This window comes from Mercenaria mercenaria, chromosome 5, assembly GCF_021730395.1.
Source record: "Mercenaria mercenaria strain notata chromosome 5, MADL_Memer_1, whole genome shotgun sequence".
NCBI classification, from domain to species: Eukaryota; Metazoa; Mollusca; class Bivalvia; order Venerida; family Veneridae; genus Mercenaria; species Mercenaria mercenaria.
In genome coordinates, this window is record NC_069365.1 from 14,579,234 (window position 1) to 14,605,474 (window position 26,241).

At 32.6% G+C, this 26,241-nt stretch overlaps 1 protein-coding gene across 1 annotated transcript; it reads right to left on the reverse strand.

Annotated features, from left to right (window-relative positions):
• Positions 1-486: 486 nt before the first annotated feature.
• LOC128557254 (plasma kallikrein-like) lies at positions 487-5,333 on the reverse strand. Its single transcript, XM_053544441.1, has 5 exons — positions 5,276-5,333; positions 4,852-4,947; positions 3,635-3,709; positions 1,300-1,448; positions 487-666 (listed from the first exon to the last, which is right to left on the reverse strand). The coding sequence occupies exons 1-5, from the start codon at positions 5,331-5,333 to the stop codon at positions 487-489; spliced, it is 558 nt and encodes a 185-aa protein (XP_053400416.1).
• Positions 5,334-26,241: the final 20,908 nt, after the last annotated feature.

Below are 26,241 nucleotides of genomic sequence, written 5' to 3' on the forward strand. Positions count from 1 at the left end.
CCAACCAGTACAGAGCAAAAACGGTGAGGACTCTCTGAATCCGCCATTATGCGGCGCCATGTTCCTATTTAGTGTCTGTATACCTATAATTGCTATTTTAGAGAGAAAATAATGGCGTTAGCCCCTTCTAACCTTATGACGAGCGTTGCTGCTCTTCTTTTCCAATTTTGCAACTGAAATATATCAGACTTGTCAATACATTCAAATGTGATGTATAATAGTTCTCATAAATATTTGAATGATGAAGATGTATTTCACCATTCAAGGAATGAACTCCCTGTAAGAGCAATCTACATTTTGACACAAATGGGAAAAAACTGCAACAACTAAATGTAATTAAAGTGCTCGACATATTGTCATTATTTCCCATCTAAATCTTGATTTGACACAAGAAGAATAGCATTAGACAACATCTAATATCTGTAACGATAAAGAATATGATTTTAAATATAGTTGCCAGCGTGATATATATATTTGATATGGACTTTATGTGGACACTTGTCCGAGAGCATTTTTAGAAATCCAGCGCCGGTACTGTGAAATTCGCATGTATCCTGTGACAGCACCAGTAGTTATTCCGCATGGCTGACGACCAAAAGAATCAACGCCAATCAGCCTAAAGTTTCCGTCATTGTCATAACAACCCATTGGTCCGCCGCTATCACCCTGAAATATTGAAAATAAATCGTAGCGACTGGTCACAATTTGTTCAATTCTTGAATTATGTGCAAAAATGGTTTTTATCTAATCATATGTGATCTGGGACATCTCAGTGTAATGTGATGGTATTTTCAAGTTTTAACCCTTACCCTGCTAAATTTCTATAATGAACTTGTCCATCTTTCAATTTTGACAGTACCATTTACTGTTAAAAGGGTTGATTACCAAAAATATTCTGACTGAATGGCAAACAGTGCAGACCATGATCAGACTGCAAGATGTACAGGCTGATATTGGTCTGCACTGGTTACAAAGGCAGAACCACTTGCCGCCAGCATGCTAAGGGTTAAAGAACCATAATCTTAATTTACTTGCATGCTCTTTTTTACTTTCAAACATTAAACATATACCTATATCATCAACATCATGCTTCTATCTGTAGAATACTGCAAGGAGCCATTCAATATTATATATTTCGATGGTATTTAAAGGTTCCAGTCCGAATAAGGCACATTTGGTCGGAAAGTCAGCATATCTCGTAATATATCTTCTAGACTATTAAAACCAGATATAAGGATTTATTCCAACACACTGGCTGCATCATTGCTTAATATAAGCGATGAAAGATTACATACTTACCGAACAAGAGCTTGAAAAACCATTATATGTTGCGCAAACATGACGTTTCGTTATTTCGACGTCCACCTCTTTTTTGCGACAGTCGTCATTTGTGATAATGTGTGCGTTAATTTCTTGCAGGTCTTTTGGAAGTTCATAAGAATTCGAACCTGTATAAACAGAACAAAATAATTATACTGCCTCTAAAAAATTTTGTCTAACTTAAAAACATGAAGGAAAGAAACGCATGAATCTAACATTCCATTTACTCTAAGTATCTAAAGGACATTTATTGTCAATGAAGAATCCTTAAGGTGGAATGCGCCTAATTTGAAGATATTGGGTTCCGTTTCGACATTTTGTTTAATATAAAATTCAGCAAATTCCTCATATAATGCGTATTTTACTTTTTTGATATTTCTGTAACTTTTTTCTCTGCAAACCTTCAAACACAACCATTGACGTCCATTTTTTATGAATCATGATTTCACGTCCGTCAGACTCTTTTCGTAAGTCGCTCTATTCATTCAACAAATATCGATTTGCTTGTTACTCATCTTATTTTCATTTAAAAATGTCTTCAAAATGGTGTATAATTTGTGGAGATCATCTTAAATAACGATAAAGTCGATATTTACGTTAAAGTGACGTCAAAGCGACAAATTTGACGTTGAGTTTTGAATAAAAAGTTTGCTTTAATCTTGTCTCATGTAAAACCAAAACGATAGAATTTGTGAAAAAAAAACAAACAACTAACATGATGATGAAAGCTTCATTTTCTGTCGATTAAAGGAATAAAATTATGGGGTCACCGAATTCATTTTTTAATTATATCCTGTCGTTTTCTTATTTATTTTTGTAAATATTTTTGCATCGATATATGACTGTTCATGTATTATTAACTTGCGAGATAAATCATTTCAGCCTTAACGTTGAATGAAATCATTGCACAGTTGTAAAGGACTCCTTTGATTAAATTCTACTTAATAAAAATGAGTTTGTCTTTATCACAAGACATAAGAAAATCCATTAAATTACGCAGTGTTTTTTTTTATAACGGTAATGCGGTGTCGGTTTTGTCGCATTTTCTTAAATTGAATATAATATAAACATTAAAATCTGAGTTCTACATTGAAACTATTTCACCGAAGGTAGCAGAGTTTTAAAGGGCATTTTGATTTAATTGTGCTAAGAAAAATAAAATAGTCGATTTATCGAAAATAAGAGGAGACACTGGAAAAAATACTCAGTTGCGCTATCTTGTGATTTGGGGGTAGGGGTAGCGTAATATATTTTTACGCGAAAATGAATTCGGTGACCCCATAATTTTAGTCCTTCAATCGATAGAAAATAAAGTTTTCATCATTATGTTAGTTTTTCTCAAATTCTATCGTTTGGGTTGTACATGTGAGACAAGATTAAAGTAAACTTTATCCAAAACTCAACGTCATATTTGTCGATCTGACGTCACTTTAACGTAAATATCGCCTTTAACGTTAAAATGATCTCCACAAATTATCCATCATTTTAAAGACATCTTTAAATGAAAATATGATAAGTAACAAGCAAATCGATTCTTGCAGAATGAACAGAACGATTTACGAAAACCGTCTGACGGACGTGAAATCGTGGTTCATCAAAAATGGACGTCAATGGTCGTTTTTGATGGTTTGCAGAGAAAAAAGTTACAAAAATATCTAAAAAATTAAAATACGCATTACATGAGAAATATGCTGAATTTTATATTAAACAAAATGTCGAAACGGAACCCAATAACTTCAAATTAGGCGCATTTCACCTTAAATCAATATAATAGGGTTATTATAATAGTAGCTCGATCTGGGATGCTGTATTCGGTTCCAGTGGATTTTGCCAGATCGGATCACACTCGGCGCTCGCGCTCCGACCGAGTGTGATCCGACCTTGCAAAATCCACGAGGGCCGAATGCAAAATCCCAGATCTACCCCGGCTACCTTTTTGTTTGTTGTTTTTGTTATCTCACGAAATCTGCAATGTGTTTTGATGTTGAAATAGAACTGAGAGTTTTTATGTACGCTATTTATAGAACTGTGTCAAGTCATGCATATTCATTCTCGCATACCAGAGGTCTACCGTGATTCCCCGGATGAACTCGGGATTTTGACGAACATCTGATGGATGAGAATGTGCATATTAAATGAAAGGTAAGTCCGGCAACATAAAGAAATAAAAGGTACAATACGGATATTTTTCTGCCTGTTCATATTTGCTTGTGAAATACAAGCCGTATTTCTGACAGAATTTATATAGATATATAATAAAAATGGATACATTAAAGCTCCATATCTGATTATGTGTCTGTGTTCACTTTCTTACCTTTACCCATCATCCTTCCCCATCCTGACAAGTAGCACTGTGTGTTGGTCAGGGCTTCCTCGTCAAATTTGCTATCTGTAATTCAGAATTTATAATTTTGTATGAAATTTAACCGTTTTGCGCATGGATAAAACATGTCAAATAAAGTATTAAAATGATGTAATTCTCTATAAAACGAATTGTATGATGAACGGGACTATTGTTTAAAAACAAATACATTTTGTATTAACCTGTACGAAAAAAGGACCTGTTTTACAGCTGTAAAACGTCTGTAAAAGACCTGTATTTTGAAATTACAACTGTAAAAGACCTGTAAGTAGAAAAATGATCAGAAATACAGTTGAAATTTTCAGGTGTAAAATATGAAGGTCTCAATTTACAGCTGTAAAAATTTTACTGTTGAAAGTTACAGCAGTAAAATGGTCATGTCTCAAAATTACAGCTGTAACATTTTTGGAGGGAAACATGAGTATTGTCAGCCATCTTTTGGCGGGATATAACTGAAATTCACACAGACATCACATCTTAAAAATTTTGGAATTAAAAGCGGTTTAGAGTAAGTACAGATGTTTAGTTATCTATTATAGTTGTAAAAGGACATGTATAAGTACATACATTAACTATTTACTCTATACTAGAAGCCGATCAGTTTAAAAGAAATAATTACAAGATTGTCATATGTTTTCATGACTGACAAAGAAAATTATATAAACAAGATCTGCATATGTTCTACTTTGTATCCTTCTGTTGAATTTTGCTGTTGCTATACTGTAATCATACCACATGTGACATATACTTTACGTACTAGATCATTTATTTTGCCATTTTCATAGTAATTGCTACCTTATCTAGAGAATTGCAATTCATCCTAAAACTTTTTGCACCTCTACTTTCATCCCTTAAAATAATGCCCTCTTTTTCAACACCTATAATATTTTTACAGCTGTAACTTTTGGGCATTTTTACAGCTGTAACTTTTTTCATTTTTACAGCTGTAACTTTTTTTTTTTACAGGTGTAGCTCATTTGCATATTTCGAACTGTTTTACAGTCGTTTGACAGCTGTAAATTGAAATCTACAGCTGTAATATCAATGTTGTTATATAAAATCTACAGGTGTAAATTTGGAATAATTAAAGCATGACTGTTATTTTGAACAAAAATACAGGTCTTTTACAGCTGTAAAATTTCGTACAGGAAGAAATGCGTAACATTTACTTTCTATACTCTTCTCAATATTTTTTATAACTTTACTAAAATAGTCTTTGGTGTAATTCAACAAAAGTGTGTCACGAAAAACTACAAAGAATGTACCTTCAAAAATACAAATTATACTAATCACAAAAAGTTGCATTTTTAATTTTGATAAACCATAGTTTTAGTTCCAGTACGTTCCATTTACTAAGGTTCAGATTGGTATACTTCTAATCTTTGTCTATAGATTATGTCTGCAGTTTTGAGTTAATACGGACAACTTCACATTTCTTAAAATCAGTTTCTCTGATATCGAAGTCTTTTAAATGAAATCTGTTTTGCAATACAGTACTGCGTAACTAATTGGAAGTCATTCACTCAAGACCATAAAAGTGTCATTATTCCCTGAAAAGTAGATCTTGGAACATCGTAAAGTCTAAATTCCTACCGGACAGGCGTACAGGCTGTACTCCGGGTGAAAATTTCAGTGGTGATGCGAGATGCATGATGGCTAAATCATTACCCTTTAGAGGCTCCAGTGCGTCATATTGTTCCTAGAAAACAAGTGAAGTATATAAATTTCGAGAAATTATATATAATACATGAGTTCCTTTTTCATGCTTTTCTCAACACTATAAGTGCATATATTGACATGCTGATGAATATATAAATGGAATTGTAATTACGTGAGCACTTGTAAAATTATACGTGGACATATTTGCTCTTGCATACGTATTTTAAAGTGGTTGTCCATATATGCGCGTACCTACATATTCGCGCTTGAACGTAAGAAAAGTTTAGGTGCATGTATAATATAACGTGAATTGACAAAAAGACGCGCGTGCACAGTCGAAATAAATTGTTTCGTTGATTTGTGTTGGCGTGACAGGCATAAACAAAAAAAATCGTTTTGGCGTGTTTGCATGTGTGCCAATATGAAACAAGAGCTCGTGGAACATGAAATACACCCACCCCCTCCCCCCTCCCCCCTCTTGATGCGCTCAGTAACTGCACAATGTAGACATTGTAACTAAAAAATTAAAACCAGAATTTTTAACATTTTGACTCCAAATATATATTGCTAAGTGCAGCAGATAATATATATATACAATATTAAAATGCTGTGTGTTATTTTTTAAAAAAGATATTTACTCCAAAAAATTTAGTCCCCATAGCATTTTTGGAAATAGGATAGACAACTCCTGAATGACTTTCTCGTCAAATTTGCTGAAATAAAAATAAACTTAGGTATTTTCCCGGGATACCCTCATTAAAGTCTGTTTCTTCATTTCATTCAGACATGGAATGTAAACAAATACAGGAACAACTTAACAGTACAAGGACATCAAACAACCTTTTTTATTTTCCTTCAGGACAGGTACACATGTTAGGTCATACTTGTAGTTAATAAACCAAAATGTAAAACAATTAATTAGCTCATCAAAGAAATGAAGACTTATACCTTCACAATATTTTATTACCTCCCTTCATTATATTTATCATCTACATTCTACATATTTTTTTATGGAATTACCTCCCTTTATCTCAAATAAGCTTTCTTATATTGCAATTTAATCAGTCAGTATTTTTACCTTTTCAGACAAATACATTTATATTTTTTTTAATCCATGGTAAGAAGAAAAGCATAAATTATATTAAAGAATACCATAAAAGCATTTATCACACATGAATGCAAGGTATACACAACAAATAATTTTGAGCCTTGTTGTCAATGACAATGTTGAAAAATATTAAAGCTCAGATGGCATAACAGTGAGATAAAATCTTTTTAAGTTAAGTTAAGTTAATAATTCCCATATTAACTTATGACTACAAAATTTAAAGTATGTTGTTATTCCTATTTCAGTCCAACATATCTAAAGAAGTAAATACTACAAGGACTGTATATCAAATTTTTGAAAATAAAATTCCACCAACATATTTTGTTCTTATTTCTTTTATCTTGATTATGTAGTGTACTTATCTGGAATGATGAGATATTTTGAAATGTATATTTCTTTATTCTCCTGGATGGAAAAAAATAAAACATATAAACAAAACAACCATTTATACCAACCAAATTGTAAAATACTTAAGTTTCTTTGATGTTAGTAATTATATGTTGAGACATGAAAACAACATAAAATATCAACATAAAATATAACTGAAAAATTGTGGAACATCATTTGTAGATTAGATTAGACTGTATTATACAAATGTTTGTATGAAAATATGTGACTCTGGTTAAATAGAATATTAGTTAACTTATAGTAAAATGTTGACTGCTTTAACATTAATCTACAAGTGATGAATGAGTTTATCTTACCATAACTTTGACATTTAATGTATTATTAAGAAAACTATAACATACAAGAAATGACACACAGACAGTATAAGTTGCTGAATGACTGGGTCATTCTCCACCACAAATACTATGAAACTTAAAAAGTCCAATTAAATGTTTTTCTTTAAATTAGATTGATCACATTTTAACATTTCTATGAATGCAATTGTTAAATGCTTGCTTCTTACATGCATGCAATAATGGAAATAAAACATAATTTAACAATATATGTATACAGTCTTGGTTTAAACAATATTTTATTCATATATATTTACAACATGAAACGTTACATAGTTACAGCATGAAGGATTGAGTAGAAAGCCAAGCTTATTTGAAACTCTCTCCTTATATACAGTCCTCTCTCCTTATATACGTATACAGTCTTGTCATGAACACATTCTGTACAGATGATAATACATAGAAAAGTCAACATATTTATTATATGGGTCCATCTCAGTTTACAGCTGGTGCATGGCTGTCTCGCACTTGAATATACATCATGCAGCATAGTTGGGGTAAAGTCCATTTCACATGACAACACACTTGTAGCACTTCTGGAAATACAAATGTAAAATTTTATTACATAAAGAGAATAAAACATGATAGTTTTTAAAACAATTATAACATCATTTTAGACATTTGCAGATATTTTAATCTTAGAAATATATTATCAAGCAGCAAGTCAGGTAACTCTACAAATTGACATTTTGTCTAATTTCAACTTGTCTAAGGAATTACCTGTTTTAAGCAGCAAGATTGTGTTGCTACTTGGTTTGTTGCTTTATTTAAATTTTACATATACTTAGATTCACTGAATGACAAGTTATATAACAGGACTGTCTGAAAAGATTGCATATTTTATAACATTCAATGTACCTATTCAATAAAATGGTGAAAACAATAAACAGATAAATCTGATGATGTTCACCTATGATCTCACCTAAAAGCTCCAACAACAACCTACAACCTCTGATTAGTATATGATGTAATAATGATAAACTACCCAGTGTTTTTATATAGCATGCAAAAACAATGAACTTGAATACTGCCAAAACTTCACCTTATGAATAATATATGTTCACTTTCCCCCTTGTTGAAAGTGTTGTTTTTCTTAAAGCATTTGAAAATAATAGATATTATAAGTACAGTGCAACCTCTGTAGAGCGATACCCTGTGGGATATACAAATATTTTAGTTATGTTGAGGTTGTTGTTCTGGAGAAGTAAATTTGATAGTTATATTTCAGCTTAGGGAAATTCTCATGATGTTATAGAGAGGTTTTTGCTTCAGAGTGAGCTACTCTGGAGAGGTTGTACTGTGAAAACTTTTTACATTTATTAATCTAAATATATTAAAATTAATAAAATATCTCATAACTAATTGTATGATTAAAATTATAATCATTAATAAACTATATCAAACATGAACCTGAACTGTTCTAATTTATAAAGCTGCAATTAATATTGAAAAAAAATGCAACTATTGTATACAATGTATATCAAAAAAAGTATCATGTACCTGATTATAAAACAGTCTCAGTTCAAATGTAATAACACATGACTGTCAGAAAATCAATATATGTTGTACTTTAATGATATCATGAATGCCATCAATAAACTTCATATATAACAAACTATACCACTATGTCAGCATCTTTCTTGTTATTTCTACAGCTTCCAAAGACAGACTGCAACTACATGTATCAGACACTGTAAGTAAAATATACAAATAATCATTACACAAGAGAATTTTTCATGTTAAATAAAGGTAGTTAATTAAATGCAATCTGAGAATTATTGCTTAACATAAAGGGAAGTAATTACCAATAAAATGAATGAAGAAAAATACATATATAATGGAGGTAATTTAGAAAAAAAAAACAACTTCAAATGTCAGTATAATGATAGTTGACATTGACAATGACCTATATCAAGTATGCACAACATAAGAAACAGCAAGCACTTGAAAAATGCATTATATTTCCTTGCAATATCAAAAATATTTGACTGTATGTAAGGGTTCTCTATATGCTGTTATACTGAAAAAAAAACTTTAGTATAAATATAGCTTAGATCTATTTATATCTTCAAAAAGTCCCAAATTTCCACAGCTATTCACAGGCTGAAAAATTTAGGAACTAATATCAGCAAAGAGGTTGATATCTATACTTTTTAATAACTATCGTCAAAGGTAGGGAAAAACTTACTGGAAAGGCATACACTTCTGATCTAGTCATTTCAATAGAATTCCAGACAGTTACCCACCCCCCCTCAAGATGTTTCCCCTCCAATTCCCCCCCGCCCCCCCCCCCCCCCCCCGACGATTCCCCCCCCCCAAACTGGGAGGAGGGGGGGGAATTTGTCACCTTATTTTATTTATATTATTTTTTCTTTATATTGATGTAAAAATATCTTTTTTTTTTTACTAATTTTGTTCTAAGGTGAGCTTTTTATTATTCTACATGAAAAAATACTATTCTTTGACCTGGTTACTTACAGTTCATTGGATAATTATATTTATATCCTTTATTTTGTTAATCTATATTTTTTAGTTATACATTGTTAAAATATTCTTAAGATGTGTTAAAGGTGGTCAATCACATTTAATCAACATTTAATGACATTTTTTACTTTTTGTATATTCTGGTAGAGAATTATTTAAGGAACAAAAAGACCGATTACATAGAGTTAGATTCATATTTGAAATGTATATTTTATTATTTTTATAAAATTTTGTAATTACTCCCCTTTAATATGAAAGTATATAAAAAACTGGATATTTCTTTTTATTTCGATACAATGTCTAGTTTTACATTTGCATTTGATAGACATATCAACTATTGAACAATCTGAACCAGAATGCACGTTTTAAAGCTGTGTGTAGCTTCTGAATTCATTTATTTCCAATCTATCTTGGTTGTGTAACCAAGATAGGCAAAGGGAGGTAATAATAATTTTTCAAACTTGCGTTTCTAATGATTTCAATCTAAATACATAATTTTTAATGCAAATATTTTAAAAATATATTACAATATGTCTAATATTTATACATTTCCTTAGGCAAAGTATGTTTATCAAATTTATACTTATGATAAAATAACTCTATCTTGGTTGGGCAACCAGGATAGGAAAATGAAATTTTAAAAATACATCTAGTGAAAATCTTATTTGTATTAAGGTATTAGATCACTAATAGAGAACCTCCTTTTTGAAGAGTATTCAATTCCTACCATAAACCTACTTTTACTGCAATTCTTAGGGGGGCGTAGGTTCAAGCCCTTCTGGGACCAAATTTTTTCTTTCCTTATTTTCCTTTTTTCGAGTAAGTTTTTACTTCTTTCAAGACTTATTATTGATTTCTTGTACAGAAATGGAACAAGATGAATCTTATAAGCAATTTCTTGGTGTTCAAAGTGAATTTACTACTTAAACAGAAGGGGTAGGGTTACACATCTTTAAAATATTGAGTTACACGTGGTGAAAGTTCTCTATTTTGCTTTCACTCTTAGATTATATATTGTGGAAGAAATTTAGGTAGGTTTTACGTCTGCCCTAAGGTTATTTTCAAATGGAGTAAGCAAAATTCAAAACTGAAAAACGGCATTCGACCTTATTTTTTCAATGTTGAAGTATGAATTCTGTCCCATTAAATCTGTTTACTTGAGGCACCATAGAAAAAATGATATTGACATTTTCATTTTGTGTTTTATAATTGTTTACCAATAGTTTGATGTTTCTTTTATTAAAATTAATGGTAAAATGAGTTCTCTGCAAACGTTTTGGATGGTGGCTATCACTTTGAAACTTGTCTCTACTTGAGCTTGAGGAGATACCATAAGTTATACAAAATTTATAAAAAAAAAAACGGCACGGTAGAAGTTGTTTAAAAATTGCAAAATAGTGCAAAACACGGTTACCTTTCAGAATATACCAAGCAAAGGCCATTTTGTAAACATTACTAAACAATATAACAATTCGTCCATGTATAATGACAATTATCAGTATTACTAACTTTGTGTGATACTTTTGATGAAGCAGTCTTGTTGGAAATTGTGATAAACCAAAATTAGATAATGCCAATCATCCTCCATAACAATCTATGTTACATGTAAATTCAATTATTTCATTCAAAAATGCTTACGCTTTTTGTTATTTGTATAAAATCACATGACAATATTTTGATGTATGTGTATATATTGTATTCATGACAAAAAACTGTACAGTTTACGTCAATAAAATATTCTGTCTGTCTGTTAACAAATAAATTGATTGCTTTAAAAATAATTAAGTTCTCAGTAATGGCCACTTATCCAAAATGCTACTACTTCACATAAAAATTCCTTATTTTCGGGTACCAAATTAATGCATCAAATATAAGTTTTTCTATTTATTTTTAAATATACAGTATTGGTGTATAGAATTTTTCCATATTAAATAAACTTTACAACCCTTTAAACATATTATAATATGGAGGGGGGAACTGTCACCCTTACATAACATTGTGGGGGGAATTGTCAGGGAGTGAATTGTCTTGGGGTAGGGGTGGGGGGGGGGGATTGTCTTGAGGGGGAATCATCTTTGGGGGGAATAGTCTGACAGCCATTTCAATACATTTTCAGCTCATTTGCATATAAGAAGAAATTTACAGATTTCCCCCTGTTTCTCTTCATTTTCAAAAAAATCTGTAAGATGGATATAAACCAAAACATTCTCCTATTTGTCAGCTATATATTTCAACAAAAACTGTCAACTTACCTTGTTTTTAGAAGAAGACAAAATTCCAGCAACTTCCGCTTCCCCGCAAAACTGTACCGGTGCACACATAAAAAAAATCTCAACTGTGATTTTCAAAATAATACAGTCAGACCACAATTATTTCCCTTGAAAACAAAATGTTCTAGGTAAATGCCTATTTTATGAACTGTACATAGTTATGGAATCAACAATATTTTTTTTTGTTTACACAAAGTACTTTTTATTACAGGTGCATTCGTGATTGGAATGATCTTCCTAAAAATATTTAACTTAGTTTTTAAGCGTACTGTAAAACAGTATTTGATGCCGGACAAACTTGTAATTCATGATAATTCAGAATATGTGTACTTTTTAACTGTGTGTTTTTAAAAAGTTTTAGTTGTAACAAACATTCTGTATGTTCTGTGAGAGAAATAAAATAAATTGAAATTGAACAATTTCGACATGGCTTGCTGGCATAAGAGCCAACACGACACAGTAAAATGGTCTATAAAGTGCATGCACGCTAACGCTACATAACAAAATTAACTAAATCAGTCACCATAGTTACTAGAGGTATAGATTATGAATCATTTAGTAACCTTTTAATAGAGTAACGAAGAGCAATAACTTAATTCACTTAATGGTCAATAATTGATCTATAACCAATTTATATAGTTTTACAGGTAAAAGTGTTTATAACCATTTGCACCCCATCATTACAATTTTAATGATCTACTTAATAATTTCAGTTATTAAATACGGAAACGTCGATTCAAATAGTTCTCAGTTTTTTTGCTCTGTAGAGCATTTTCCCACACTTTCATTGCACTTCTTTTGCAGAAATCATATGGCACATCTATGTTTGACATTTAGGTAGCATTTCCGTTATGAAATATTGATTGCATTCGAAACTTAGGTCATACACAACCAAAGCAATTTGGGGTCTCGTTTTTTGTGCTGATTTCGCAGTGAGCTTGTTTGACTGAACTTATATTCCTTGCATCACACATACGCCTCAAATTTCTTTTGATTTTTATTCAGCACAGACAATACTCTTAAAGAAAATGTGTGCCTTAGCCTTTGGAAATTTCTCAGTATTATACAGAATAAAGAAAACCAGCTATCTCGCAGTGTAAGTACTGTGTAACTTGGCATTATATACTAATAAGTCAGAAAAAATGAAAAGTCTCTGTTTTGTATGTTTAGACTGCTTAAAATATAAACACATTTATTCTGATAACAGCTCTTTATACACAATTTGTTTAAAGTTAAATATGTTTGATTTGATGTGGGACTTAGTGTGTTGGCCACCTAAACCGGAAGCTGCGGGTTAAGATCATACTGGGATCAATGACGGCCACACCGTCTAACATGACATTAGTACTGCTTTTTCAGAAAGTAGACTCGCGAAGCTTAAAGCGTTCATCACAATTGAGCTAAAATACATTAGTATAAATTCAATATATTTGATGTAGATTCGATAACTAGTAATAAAATACTTTAAGTGAAAGATCGGAACTCGTATCTATGCTCCATTATCATGAAATTGAAATCAAATACACACACCCGTGTATACCTAATAAATTCGTGTATAGTACGCAAAATGTATTAAAACAAACCACTCCGGATATTGAACCCAAGACCCTTCTAAAAAGTACTGTAACAATTGTTTTTCTAATTTCATGTTAAAGAGGCATTTTTGTTGAAAACCACACTTGCAAATTATAAAAAATAATGCCATAGTGTTATCAAAGGAATTGATGAACAACCTTTGACCAAATTTTTCAACGTTTATTTATTCAGTAATTTTGTAAGCCACACCATACTTTCGTACCAAAAATACCGACTAAGCGACATATGTTTTGTGCATGACATACATACATCCTAAATAGTTTGGTATGATATATATTGCCGTTCGAAATGAACAGAATTTAGATAACATACCATGAAATATATTTTTATGCGAAATACATTTTCTGAAAATCCTCAAAATCCGAATTTAAAAGATTTTAAGTTCTTTTTTTTTTACTGATATCGGGGGGAGTCCTTAAAATTAAATATTTTATGTTTTGTAGTCATGAATTATTTTCCGTACTTACATGAATTATGACCTTTTCCACCTTTGCTATCTGAGTAGTTTTAACAGGTCGGCGGATAGTATGCGCACCAACCATAATTTTATATATTTTGTAGTTGTAAGGTATGCTGAAATTTAAATACATGTTTGAGTAATGTAAATAAGATATTTTAAATAGAGATGTTACCTTGTACTTCTATCATCTATGTTACGAGAGTTTGCCAAACACTTACTCGATCGTAGAAACAAGATGCTTAACTGCAAAAGTCGATGCAGAGGAAGAATAGATGATATCTTTTCTGGTCCCAATCAGTCAAAAAGGCTCAAATGCCACTGCTGATTTGTAAGACATGATAAAGAAATTTGAGGATATACAAGTATAAAAATGCTGAAAAGTTCTAATGTACAGTGCAGTTCAGCAATATTGGAACCAACTTTATTTGAGTTCGTGGATTTGTTGTGGACAGGCGCTTTACCGTAATTAGTCTGGTGTTTTATGGTGGTGACAGGTTCGTATAAATTTTCTCCATCTATCGTACATGTATATATTTTGACTCAATAAATATATTGGTAGTTGACGTACACCTCTGTAGTATGGAAGCGTCCAAATGCCAGTAGAGAGATTTGTAATAAGTTCTTGCATGACTTACTACCCATAACGAACAATTTTCAAACACCTATGCATAGTAACTCCTACGTATGGCGTTACACGCTCCTGCGTAGGACATAATCACTGTGACGTATGCCATACTAACTCCTACGTATTACTTACGTTCTCCTACGTAAAACTAAGTAGCTTTTATGTATGACATAAAATAGCTCCTACGTATAACATAACTAAATCATATGTAGGACGTAGTAACATGCAGTAGTAGGATATTTTAACTCCTACGTATATCTTACTAATTCCTATATAGGACTTAATAACTCCTTCGTTGGTTGGAGTAAGTTTGTCATACGTAGGAGTTATTGTGTCCTACGCAGAAGCTGTATATACTTCGTAAGAGTAAGTAAACTATACACAGGAGTTATACGTTCGAGTTTGTAAAGTCATACGTAGGAATTACTAATAAATATTTTAAACTTGGTGAAAGGGTTAAAAACTAAGTCACGGGTTAAATCAAAAGGACACCTAGATGCAACATTGTCTACCTGATTTACGTGACACTTTGTCAGAATGTTTGTATGAATGAACTATATTTCAGTTTCGAAACTAGGTCATCTAATATCAAAAACTAAACCACTAGTTCAAATCGTTGAAAAATATACTTCATATATACATCATTAAGACTATTCCCGTTATTTGATACAATGTGAACATTTCATATACTCATTAAACGGCGGCCATGTTTATCAGTACTGATTTGGACTCTTATAAGAGATATCTTTTTATCAAATTTCATAACATTTTCATCTCTGTTTTCAAGAAAGATGTAATACCGAACATGTTATAAGTTCCATTGTGAAAATTCGACATTTTAGAGAAATATAGACATTTAAGTGAGTCCATCCCCTACCCATTTTCCGGGCTAAATTTAGGCTCTATGGTCGCTTCATTGTAAATTTTGGTAAAAGTTTCGCCTGTATGCATTATTTTTCACTTTGATTCTGAAATATCATTCATTTAGGCATTGTAACTAAAAATACAAACTTGAAGTAGGAGCTATCTATATTAGATATATATGTAGTTAACTGCATCAAAATACAATGACTGAAAAAATTATTAAAATATCATTTTCTGAAAAAGAGTTATTTGAGCTGAAAAAAATGATCCCGGGTAAAATTTAGAAAAAATGGAGACAACTCCGCAAAGACTTATGATAGGTTTAGGTGGCTATTGACCTAGAACCTAATGCAAACTATGCAATTATTACCTCTAACCATGGAAAAGCATGCAAACTTGCCACATGGATTAGCAATCTGAATACAAAACTATGTAAAGATCAAATAATTGATTGCCCTGGGGAAAGTAGGACATTTTCTGTGGTGAATTTTGTCAACAAACAGACGATTTTTTAAAAAAAGTCAAAATCCACAGAATTTCACTAGGTGAAATATGTTAAAATGGCTACTGCTGGAAAGAGAATAATCTCAGCTACCCATACATATGCGTCAAAGTATGGGAAAATATCTAGAAATATGAGAAAATCGAAGAAATCAATTTCAAGACTGTTCGATGCATAACTGTGTTATCATGCATGGCATTTAACATAGATAAGTTACTTTTCCTTTGCACTGATATAACATGGGCAGGATTAGGATTAACAAACGGTGATCACTAAACAATTTCACTATATAAACGGATTGTTTCTCTTGTGTAAAGAAGGCTCAGGGTAAGTCTCTAATTCATTCCGTCATGAATATGACTCAAATGGATGCATTTTGAGCATTTTCACACATTCTGGAGACAAAATATTGGCCTTTCTATTGCAGAAATTGCTGCCGAAATAGGCGCATCTACTCAAAATATGGTCAAAATTTAAAAAAAATCAAATTTAATGATTATTTTGCACTGAAAACATCATTTTATAACATATACAATCGATTTATGACTATGAAGACTAATTGTGATATGTTTCGAGAAAAGTCTTATTTCAGCTCTTATAGGCTATATACCAATAAAAGAAATTGTTCTTTGTTTCATATAAAATAAAGCTACTTCAGACCAATTTTGTTACAGTTTCTAGATTTTCACTCCGTCGTAGACCTACTTTCCACAAGATATCCATACATTTGCTTCAAGAAAACGAAAAGGAAAAAGGGTGTTGAATAGTATACAGTGAAATGCAAATCAACTGAAGTCAGGTTGCCCTCATATTGCCGCATTTCAGAAAGCGGTCCGCAGAATAAACACCCTACTTTCGTTTTCAAGTAAACAACTGGAAAACATGCGAGTATTAGCATGAAACGTGTCCTATTTTATGAAAAATTCATTCCACGAGTGAAATAATCTGGCCCCCGATTTACGCGCAAATGCGCGAAAAATGGAAACATTAGGATCTATTTATTAGGGACTTCTTTCGAAGCACATTTTGGCCCGAATTACTGCATTATAACCTCTACCATAAATGACGGATTCCCCTCATTAAGGTTTAAGAATGCTCAGTACATCTAGAAACGCAACGTTTTAACGCTCGATTTTTTTCATACTTTTCTTGTACATATTTGAATTTTGTGTAGTAGTATTGTAAAATCGTGTAGAAACCTGACCATCATCCAAAACCAAAACCAAACCAAAAAAAAAAAAAAAAATCAAGTAAGTGCAGTTTTCTTGTCAGTTATCAGGTTTAAAAAATATTGACTGTAGACCAAGTGTTGCGTTTCTAGATGTACTCAGTATAGATCATCAAAACACAGAAATATTTGATAAACAAACAATATCTTTACCGCCAATCTACATGACAACTACAGGTTTTGCCGTACTGTCATGTACGATGGTTACTTAAAATATTCTTGAAAAATTGCCCCCCTTTAAAATGAATGCCATTTGTAAAGAAATAAAAATAATCAATAACTGAAAACTACGTTCCACCACAGGGACCTGAAATTCTATCCATAAGCTTTTGGATAGAATTTCAGGTTCCTGTGGTTTCACCTTAAGTTATGTGTTTTTAAAGGCGTTGAACTGTCCGAAAGTGTGGCCCCTTTATGCAGTCATTTTCTGGAATTCATTATATATATCAGTAAACTGACAATTGTTTTATAGAGTTATATACATGTTTTATATGCTGTTCAATTTTCATGTGAAACAACCCTTTCTTTCTATCATTTAGTGTAGTTTCTTTTTTTTTCTCAGAGTGTAAGGCTAAGCGTTAATAAGACTTTAAAGACGAATGCTTTAGATAACGTAATTTCAGCACAACTGAACTCGCGACCTTTCGCTTTACAGCTTTACGCTCTAACCTGTGAGCTAAACAAATGGGCTCGTTTTAATGACATGTATTTAAATGTAAATGATAATTAATGTATACATGTAACTGAAAGAAAAGCTCTTTATATACAGATTTACCTTTCGTGACAAGGGAATGCGTAACAATGAGCAGCCGTTAAAATTGTCCTCTCATTTAAGACTACACCACCGCAACGGAATTGACCATTGACACGTATCCGCACTTGCCATGGATATTCGTTCTTATCTGCGTTGTTTCCATGGACAATTCTTACTTTGGAACCTTTAGTGAAGTCTTTGTAGAGTTCGGAGAGTCTCTTAACCACTTCCTTCTTCCGCGAGAGTTGAGAAGTACATCTGCAGGTACCCAAGCTGAACACTGTTAAAATGATATATTTTCACACGTGTAATTACATAACTACAGAGAAATATTTCTTGTATACCAGATGGGAATTTCCTGTGTTTTCACCGGTGCTAGAAAACTGCAGGTGTAAGATGACATATATTTAGAAGTTTTATGCCAAAAAAAACACTATAAAACGAAATAAAAATCTAATACACTGGAAGTTCCTCTTTGTTCCTTATAGCATATTTCTCGATTCACAAAACGTTATTTAATCTTAATTACATAGTGATAAAACAAAACCGGAGCTAAACATTGTTATTTTATTTGAAACGTCATTACATTACGTCCGGAATTGATTTCACCGCTCTAAATATTTAAATACGATGCTACAAGAAAAAATGCAAAAAAAAAAAAAAGAAAGTCAAACGTCTTATTTTATTTTTCCTACTGTTTCTTTTATATGGTATGCAAGAAAAGTATCATATCACTGGCTGTAGGTGCGGATGGGAATATCTGGCTCTCGGATAACTGTTTAAACGGTAACTCGCCAGAGCATCGTTTCCGCCTAAAAAGTTACCCTTGAGCTGCACCTACAACCGGTGACAGAATCATATATTCATAAACTTCACAAACAACCTTTCCCAAATGCCTGGAAAGATGTACATATCCCTACCTAGGAATTTAGCACCGTATTAGATGACAACTCACTTACAAATCATTACATACACCAACAATTGTAGATCTAAATCATGATGACACTGTTTAAGTAAACATTATTGATTTTCAAAACAAACCGTTTGCTCAAGTATTTGCTCTGTAAATATTGGTAACATATTTTTAACTCACCAAATATAGTGAAAAGTAGAACAAATGATATTCCCATGATGTCTACTCTTTTATGAAATGTAATTACATACATACTAATAAAATATTGACGCATATATATTCAAACTGCTTTGGGCAATTTTCAAAATTAATGAAGAAAACTCGAATTTGATTTTTATCAAAATTAACAACTGAATTGTTTTTTTTTTATTTCTTTCGTTTTTTCTAATGAGCATATTAAAATTTGACTGGCCAAAACCGAGATATAAATTAATTTATTCAAAAGCCTTATTATGAAATGTAATACTTTTGGTTCATGATATAATATTGAACGCAATGTACAGACTGTGTTTAAAATGTTGGCAATTCTTTACGTCTTATTGTCGATGTTAAAATCCTGAGAGATTGGGAATGGACAGTTCCAGTTTTTGTCGATAAATTTCATCTAACTCCTCACTCTATTGTTATTCTATTCATACCAGGGCCAGGTGCTCACAAGCGGTATCACAAACAAACGCACGTGGTCTATTGTGTAAACTAGGTCAATCGTATTTGACAGTCCCGACTGGACAATCTGTTTTATGTAATCATTAATGATTGACAGTTTTGGATCCGACCATTTTAATCTTTATAGTATCAGATATGTTGAAACATACAAACACATGACGTGTTATTGACCACATTTATTCAGGTTGGTATTATTACGGCATCGGTAATTTGAAATGCTTTTCCACTGATAAACTAATGTTACGTCAAGGGTAACAATTTCTTGTTACAGTAAATAAAAGTAACAGAAAAACAAACCAACAACTATTAACAGTAACAAAATTTTATTCATAAAAATAACAATTCAAATACCTTAAAAATGTCAAATAGCCGTAAATCCAATCTTATGTGTATAATAGTCCAAATCCTGTCCAGATCAAAATTAAATCCAATCAGTATAAATTCCACAATATTTCACAGCAGTTCAAACCAGATTTAGTATATCCAAAGCATATAAATCCTTTCTTTAAATATAACTTTTTAAATCCACAATTTTAAATGTAAATCCTTCAAATGTTAAATATCCAAACTGGTAATATATTGTATATATATATATATAAGAAATACAGGAAAGTTTTCACTAATACTATCACTTTAGGTTCTGGTTCTATCCTAAAACAGTTCCCTATTTAATGTATCTTGGAAGGTTCCAGAACTTTCATGTAACACTAATAATAAAAAGAACATTCTGGAAAAACTAAGAACAATCAAGACTTTAAAAATATTTGTTATACCCTGTTTATTAGTATTGTGGTAGAATATTCTGGAATACAATAGAAAATAAACAACTCATTTACATGATGTCTCAAAACTAGGTCAATAAACAACGACTCACCAATAAAGTAAAACCTATTTAAGGAGAATGGCATATACATAACACCTCCCCACCTGAAGAAAAAGGGAGTTTTGTGTAATAAAACTTACTTTTAATTCCACAACATAATACAAATGAAACAAACATAATGCATGAAAAAGAAATGGTATGCTTCAATATATCATATTTACAATTATAACACACATATATACTAGATAATACTCTTTTTTATAAAATGTAGAACCCTTGGTTCAAATCCTGGATAGGGCATCTGATATAAGATTATCTTTGCCCTTGATATGCTGGATATCCAAGTTATACTCTTGGAGTAAAAGACTCCACCTCAACAATCTCTGATTTTTGTTTTTCATTTTGTTAATGGAAGTGAGAGGATTGTGGTCACTGAAGACAACAGTAGGGTACATGGCCGCACTTAGCCAAAATAAGAGCTAGATACTCTTTTTGAATAGTAGAGTTATTTCTCTGATGTTTATTGAACTTTTTTGAGAAATAACAGACAGGATGATTAATTCCAGATTTGTCTTCTTGTAGCAATACCCCTCCAGCACCAATATCACTAGCATCTACTGCTAACTTGAAAGGTTTTTCAAAATGCGTAGCCAAGAGAACTGGTTCACTTTTGAGTATGGACTTCTAATTTTCAAATGATTTTTGACATTTATCATTCCAGATAAATTTTGACTTTTTAGAAAGTAAATTGGTTAAGGGTTCAGCAACTGAAAAAAGATTTTGACAGAATTTTCTGTAATATCCAGCCATACCGAGAAAACGCATAAGTTGTATTTTATTGATTCAACGTTTTACTTGACCCTGTCCCACAACATGACCTAAGAAACTAATACAAGCTTTATAAAATTCACTCTTTGATAAAATAATTGTCAACTTTGCTTCACTGATTCTCTCGAAGAAATCCTTGATGGTCTGCAGATGACTTTGCCAAGTGTCGTGGTATATGATGACATCATCAGTGTATCCATCGCATTCTCTAAGTCCAGAAATAATGGAATTTACAAGTCGTTGAAATGTTACAGGTGAATTTTTCATTCCAAATGGCATAACTTTGTAATGAAATAATCCAAACGATGTAACCATGACTGAAACTTGTTTAGCTTTTTCTGTGGGAGGAACTTGCCAAAATCCTTTTAACAGATCAAATTTTGTTGCAAATTTGGCATTTCCAACATTATCAGCAATCGTCAACTCTAGGTATTGGAAATGAATCAGTTTTTTGTGATGCTATTAACTTTCCTGTAATCTGTACACAAGCGATAAGATTTGTCAGATTTTGGAACAAGAAGATATGGAGAACTCCAGTTACTGTTGCTTGGTTCGATGAAATCATTGTCCAACAAATATTCAATTTCTTTTTTTAAATGTTTCTGTTTTGTTGTGCTCATTCTGTATGGATGTTGTTTGATTGGAGTAGAATCTGTAAGTCCAGTGTCATGAATAATTTTATCACTTCTAGGTACATCTGGAAAAGTTCTGAAAAATTCACGGATAAGTTGTTTCATCTGTTCTCTTTGTTGAAGTTCCAAATTGAAAAGTTTTTCATCCAGGTGTTGTAGAATGTCTGAATTCTCAAGTTTTATTTCACCATGGACCGTGCTGTGATCATGTTCAATGTCACATTCAGTTGAATTTCCAATTTCCTCACTTACAGGTAAACTTTCACTAACATGATATTGGACAGAGCTATTTCTATCAATGTATTATTTTAACATATTTATATGACATAGCTGCTTTTGCTTGCGCCTCCTGGGAGTGTTAATGATGTAATTCAGATCACTTGACTTCTTTTCAACAGTGTAAGGACCATAATATCTAGCTTGTAATGGTTTGCCACGGATAGGTAAGTGCCAAAACTCTATCACCTGGTTTAAACGTTCTTTCTTCGGCACATTGATTATACCTTGATTTCGTTTTTTTTAGCAGATCGCAAATCTGAACGTGCCAAATCACAATCTTTTGTCAACTTAGTTCTGAAATCAGAGACATACTGTAGCAAATTTAAAGAAGTGTCATTTTCTGAAAGAAATTTCTCTTTGAGTAATTTTAAAGGTCCACAGACAGTGTGACCAAACACTAATTCAAATGGACCGAAGCCAAGTGATTCTTTTACAGCATCCCTGATCGCAAATAGCAATAACTATTTACCGTCATCCCAGTCCTTCTCTGTATCAAAACAATATGTTCTAATTATATTTTAGTTCTGCCCATTGTTTTCTCGTTTAGGGCAAAGCCATTACTTTATCTGGGGACCATACGCCGCTTTTCATGGAACTGCACTCTGTGCATCATTGAAGGTTCCATGTGCACCGCCGTATGAATACATCTATGGATGACTCTAAATTATATTCTGGTACTTATAACATGTGTATTGTTTTATAACATGTGTAAATGTTGAGTTCTGCTCAACCCGGGGCTAGAGGGTGTGGACGGTAGCTTGCATTTCCACTACCGTCCATGAGCAGGCTCAATCAAACCGACCCTTCAACATTTTCATTTATGCCGTTTTGGGCGACCTGTGGTTTTCAGCTTTGTTATTTTGATGAAATCTTTTTGAGACACCTTGATTTCTGGTTGATAGGCTGAAGATTTGTACTGTTTTATGTCTAAGCTATGTAATACTTGTTGAAATATATTAGACATCAAATTAGAACCTTGGTCAGACTGTACAGATTTAGGGAGACCAACAAATGTGAACAATTTAGTTATGGCCTTAACAATGGATTTGACCTTAATGTTTCTTAAAGGAAAAGCTTCAGGAAATCTTGTTGAAGCACACATAATTGTCCAAAAGACATTGGTACCCTGATTTGGTTTCAGGCAAGGGACCAACACAGTCCAGTATGATTCTACTGAAAGGTTCATCAAATGCGGGTATTGGCTGAAAATATGCCTTGGGTATTTTCTGATTTGGTTTGCCTACCATTTGACATATGTGAAAGGAACTACAAAATTGGGACACATCAGATTTTAAATTAGGCAAATAAAAATTATTTAAGATTTTGTGGTATGTTTTATTTACACTGAATGACCTGACATGGGCGTTTCATGAGCCAGGGTAGATAAAATTTTGGGACCACAATCTCGTAATTAACTGTCCATTCATCATCAACAGGGACATCTGGTGGCCACCATTTTCTCATTAAAATCCCATGTTTAGTAAAATAGCAGACAGGGACCTGTGACGCTTCTTCTTTACTAACAGCTTTTTGAAACAAAAGAAATTTCAGGATCATTGTTTTGTTCCTGAATAAGCTGGGACCTTGACAGCAAGTTATGACCTTGGTCATTAAAAAGAGAATGATCAAGGAAGTTGTCAGAGTCTGTAAGTTGAACAGACAGATTTGAAGAAACATAATTATCTGTCTCAGAATTAAATGTTTCATTGATAGTAGATTTATATAGCGCCCTTTTCACGATAAACACGTTCATATGCGATTTACATAGCGGAAAGGCAGCCACCCAAATTCATCCTCTACTAGTACAGTCACGCTCGGAACGATCTGACCAGAGGGACAGGATGAGACAAAGCCCCTAGAACAGAGACAGAAATTCTTTTAGATATAGGCCTAGTCATAATAGCCATGAGTCTTTGGAATCTGTACGTGATAGTTTTCTTCATCAACATTTTTGTACATAATATAGAAATGTATATATTCCTTAAATAAGGAACTGTCTTCAGTCAACTGGAATCATGAATTTATGGAAAACATTGGACGAAAAGTGGAATTTCTTGAAAACCAAAGTATTGAATAGTACGGAAAAACATATTCCAAAGAAACAAATGACAAATAAAAAACAAAGACAAATATCAATCAGGGAATGCCATGCACCAAAAACGCAGCCTCCCCAAAACGAAACCCACAACACGCAGACGCGCACACCACAAACACAAACAGACACACACACATACTCGCACACAAAGTCAACACAAAGAGGACAAAACGAACAAACAAAGGAACACAGTGGGGCACCGCCTTGGAACGGTCAGTGGCATAAACACCACTGGGGAGCTTAAACCGGTTTATGGTGCGCACCCAACCTCACTCTTACACCCACCATGTTCCAAAGACACGGGACAGTGTAAATTAAAGTATTCCCCTCCAGGTGAATCTCTAACACACGTAATGGAAACAAAAAGGCATGACATGTAAAACACAAAAATGCTCGTGTATAAATATATAAAAAGCAAAACTTAAGACCCAAAAACGTATGTACTCGATGCCTTGGCAGAAGACAGAGCAACAAGAGAAACTGCTTAAGGGCCCGACGGAACAGGCCAGAAGACAGATATCAAAACAGTTCAGTCCTGGTGGGATTTAAAAACTGCTTATCATAGAGTCCTCCCCCTCTTCCGCCAGACACAATCAAAGAGGGAAGCGTAGTGTCCAACTGTAAACGGGTTGAAGACTAAACATGCGGTATGTCTCAAAATAGTTGGGTCGTAACCTCTTTTAATAAAACGTTTTATAATTTTACCAAATACAGTTGGAAAATTACCATGACCCAAATCTTACGAAGTTTGTAAACCACATCCCCATAAAAACGGGTTTTGAAATACCTTCTCGCAGAAGTGTCTTTAAATTACTATTGAATTTTAAAACCAAAACAGAATTATGATAGTAAAATTTAGCAAAATGTTTACGCAATTTGTAATAACGGTAGCCTTGCTGAAGAAGTTTACTTGTAATGTATTGATAACTGATCTGAAAGCAATTAGAAAATAAAAATTTGGGAAAAATACATAAACTGTAGAGAGCATTTACACTTTCAATATTACTGTAGGGATAGAAATACTGCAACTCATGAATGTGGAAAGGAACAAGAAACTCCAAAGGCTTTTTATTAATTTGCAAATTCTAAACGAAAAGTGACAATTGGAATTGCGAGTTTAAAGAAAAATAATAACAAAGAAGAGTTTAACGTAAATGATACTGAAAAAGTGGAAGAATTAAATATTTTTCAATGGTGTATTTGTAAATGTAGATAAAAGTAATATACCGTCTAAAATGATGGAAAAGCTAGTGAGAGATTTTATTGTTGCTTAAAGGGATAAAAATGAAATGTTTTCAAGCTCTCAGTACGGTTTTCATTCTTTACCTTCATGTGATGGAAATCTGGACTGAATGGATAGATGAAGGCAAACCTTTTGACTGTGTATATTATGACTTCCGTAAAGCGTTCGATACCGTACCTCACGTTAGTATCATACAGAAACCCGAATCTTATGGTATCAAAGGCAAAATCTCAAAATGGGTGAAATATTTTCTTACTGACAGAAAAACAACGTGTAATAGTGAATAACAGCAAATCTGAATGGACATCTGTGACAAGTGGTATTCCCCAGGGCAGTGTCCTGGGTCATCATTATATTTTAATGTATACCAACGACATTGAAAACGTAATAGAAGATACTATCCGTTTATTTGCCAATGATAGCAATTTCAGCCTAGCTTATAATACCAAACACATTAAATTAATCCAAAGTGACACAAGTAAACTGAAGGAATGGAGTAAAACATTTCTTCTTAAATTTAACTCGGAAAAAAATCTAAATGAAACCTACCGTTCCGTGGTCATGGAACTAAAAGCAAAGAAATAGCAAATAAAATTCAGGAACGTGATGTTAGACATCTTCCATATACAGAAGACTTCCGTGGAGATATCATACAAGTTTAAACGTTTTGAATCACAAAGAAGATATTAGTTATACAAAAATATTTGAATTGAATGGCAACATCAATCGTGGACATCCGTTCAAACTAAAGCAAAATCACAGTTCCAACTATGAACACTATTCACGAACT

Coding starts and splice junctions, on each gene's coding strand:
- LOC128557254 (XM_053544441.1), bottom strand. CDS start 5,333: ATGCATCTCGCATCACCACTGAAATTTTCACCCGGAGTACAGCCTGTA. Junction 1,449..3,634: donor GGGAAGGATGATGGGTAAAG/GTAAGAAAGTGA, acceptor CTGTTTATACAG/GTTCGAATTCTTATGAACTT. Junction 667..1,299: donor GTTTTTCAAGCTCTTGTTCG/GTAAGTATGTAA, acceptor TCAATATTTCAG/GGTGATAGCGGCGGACCAAT.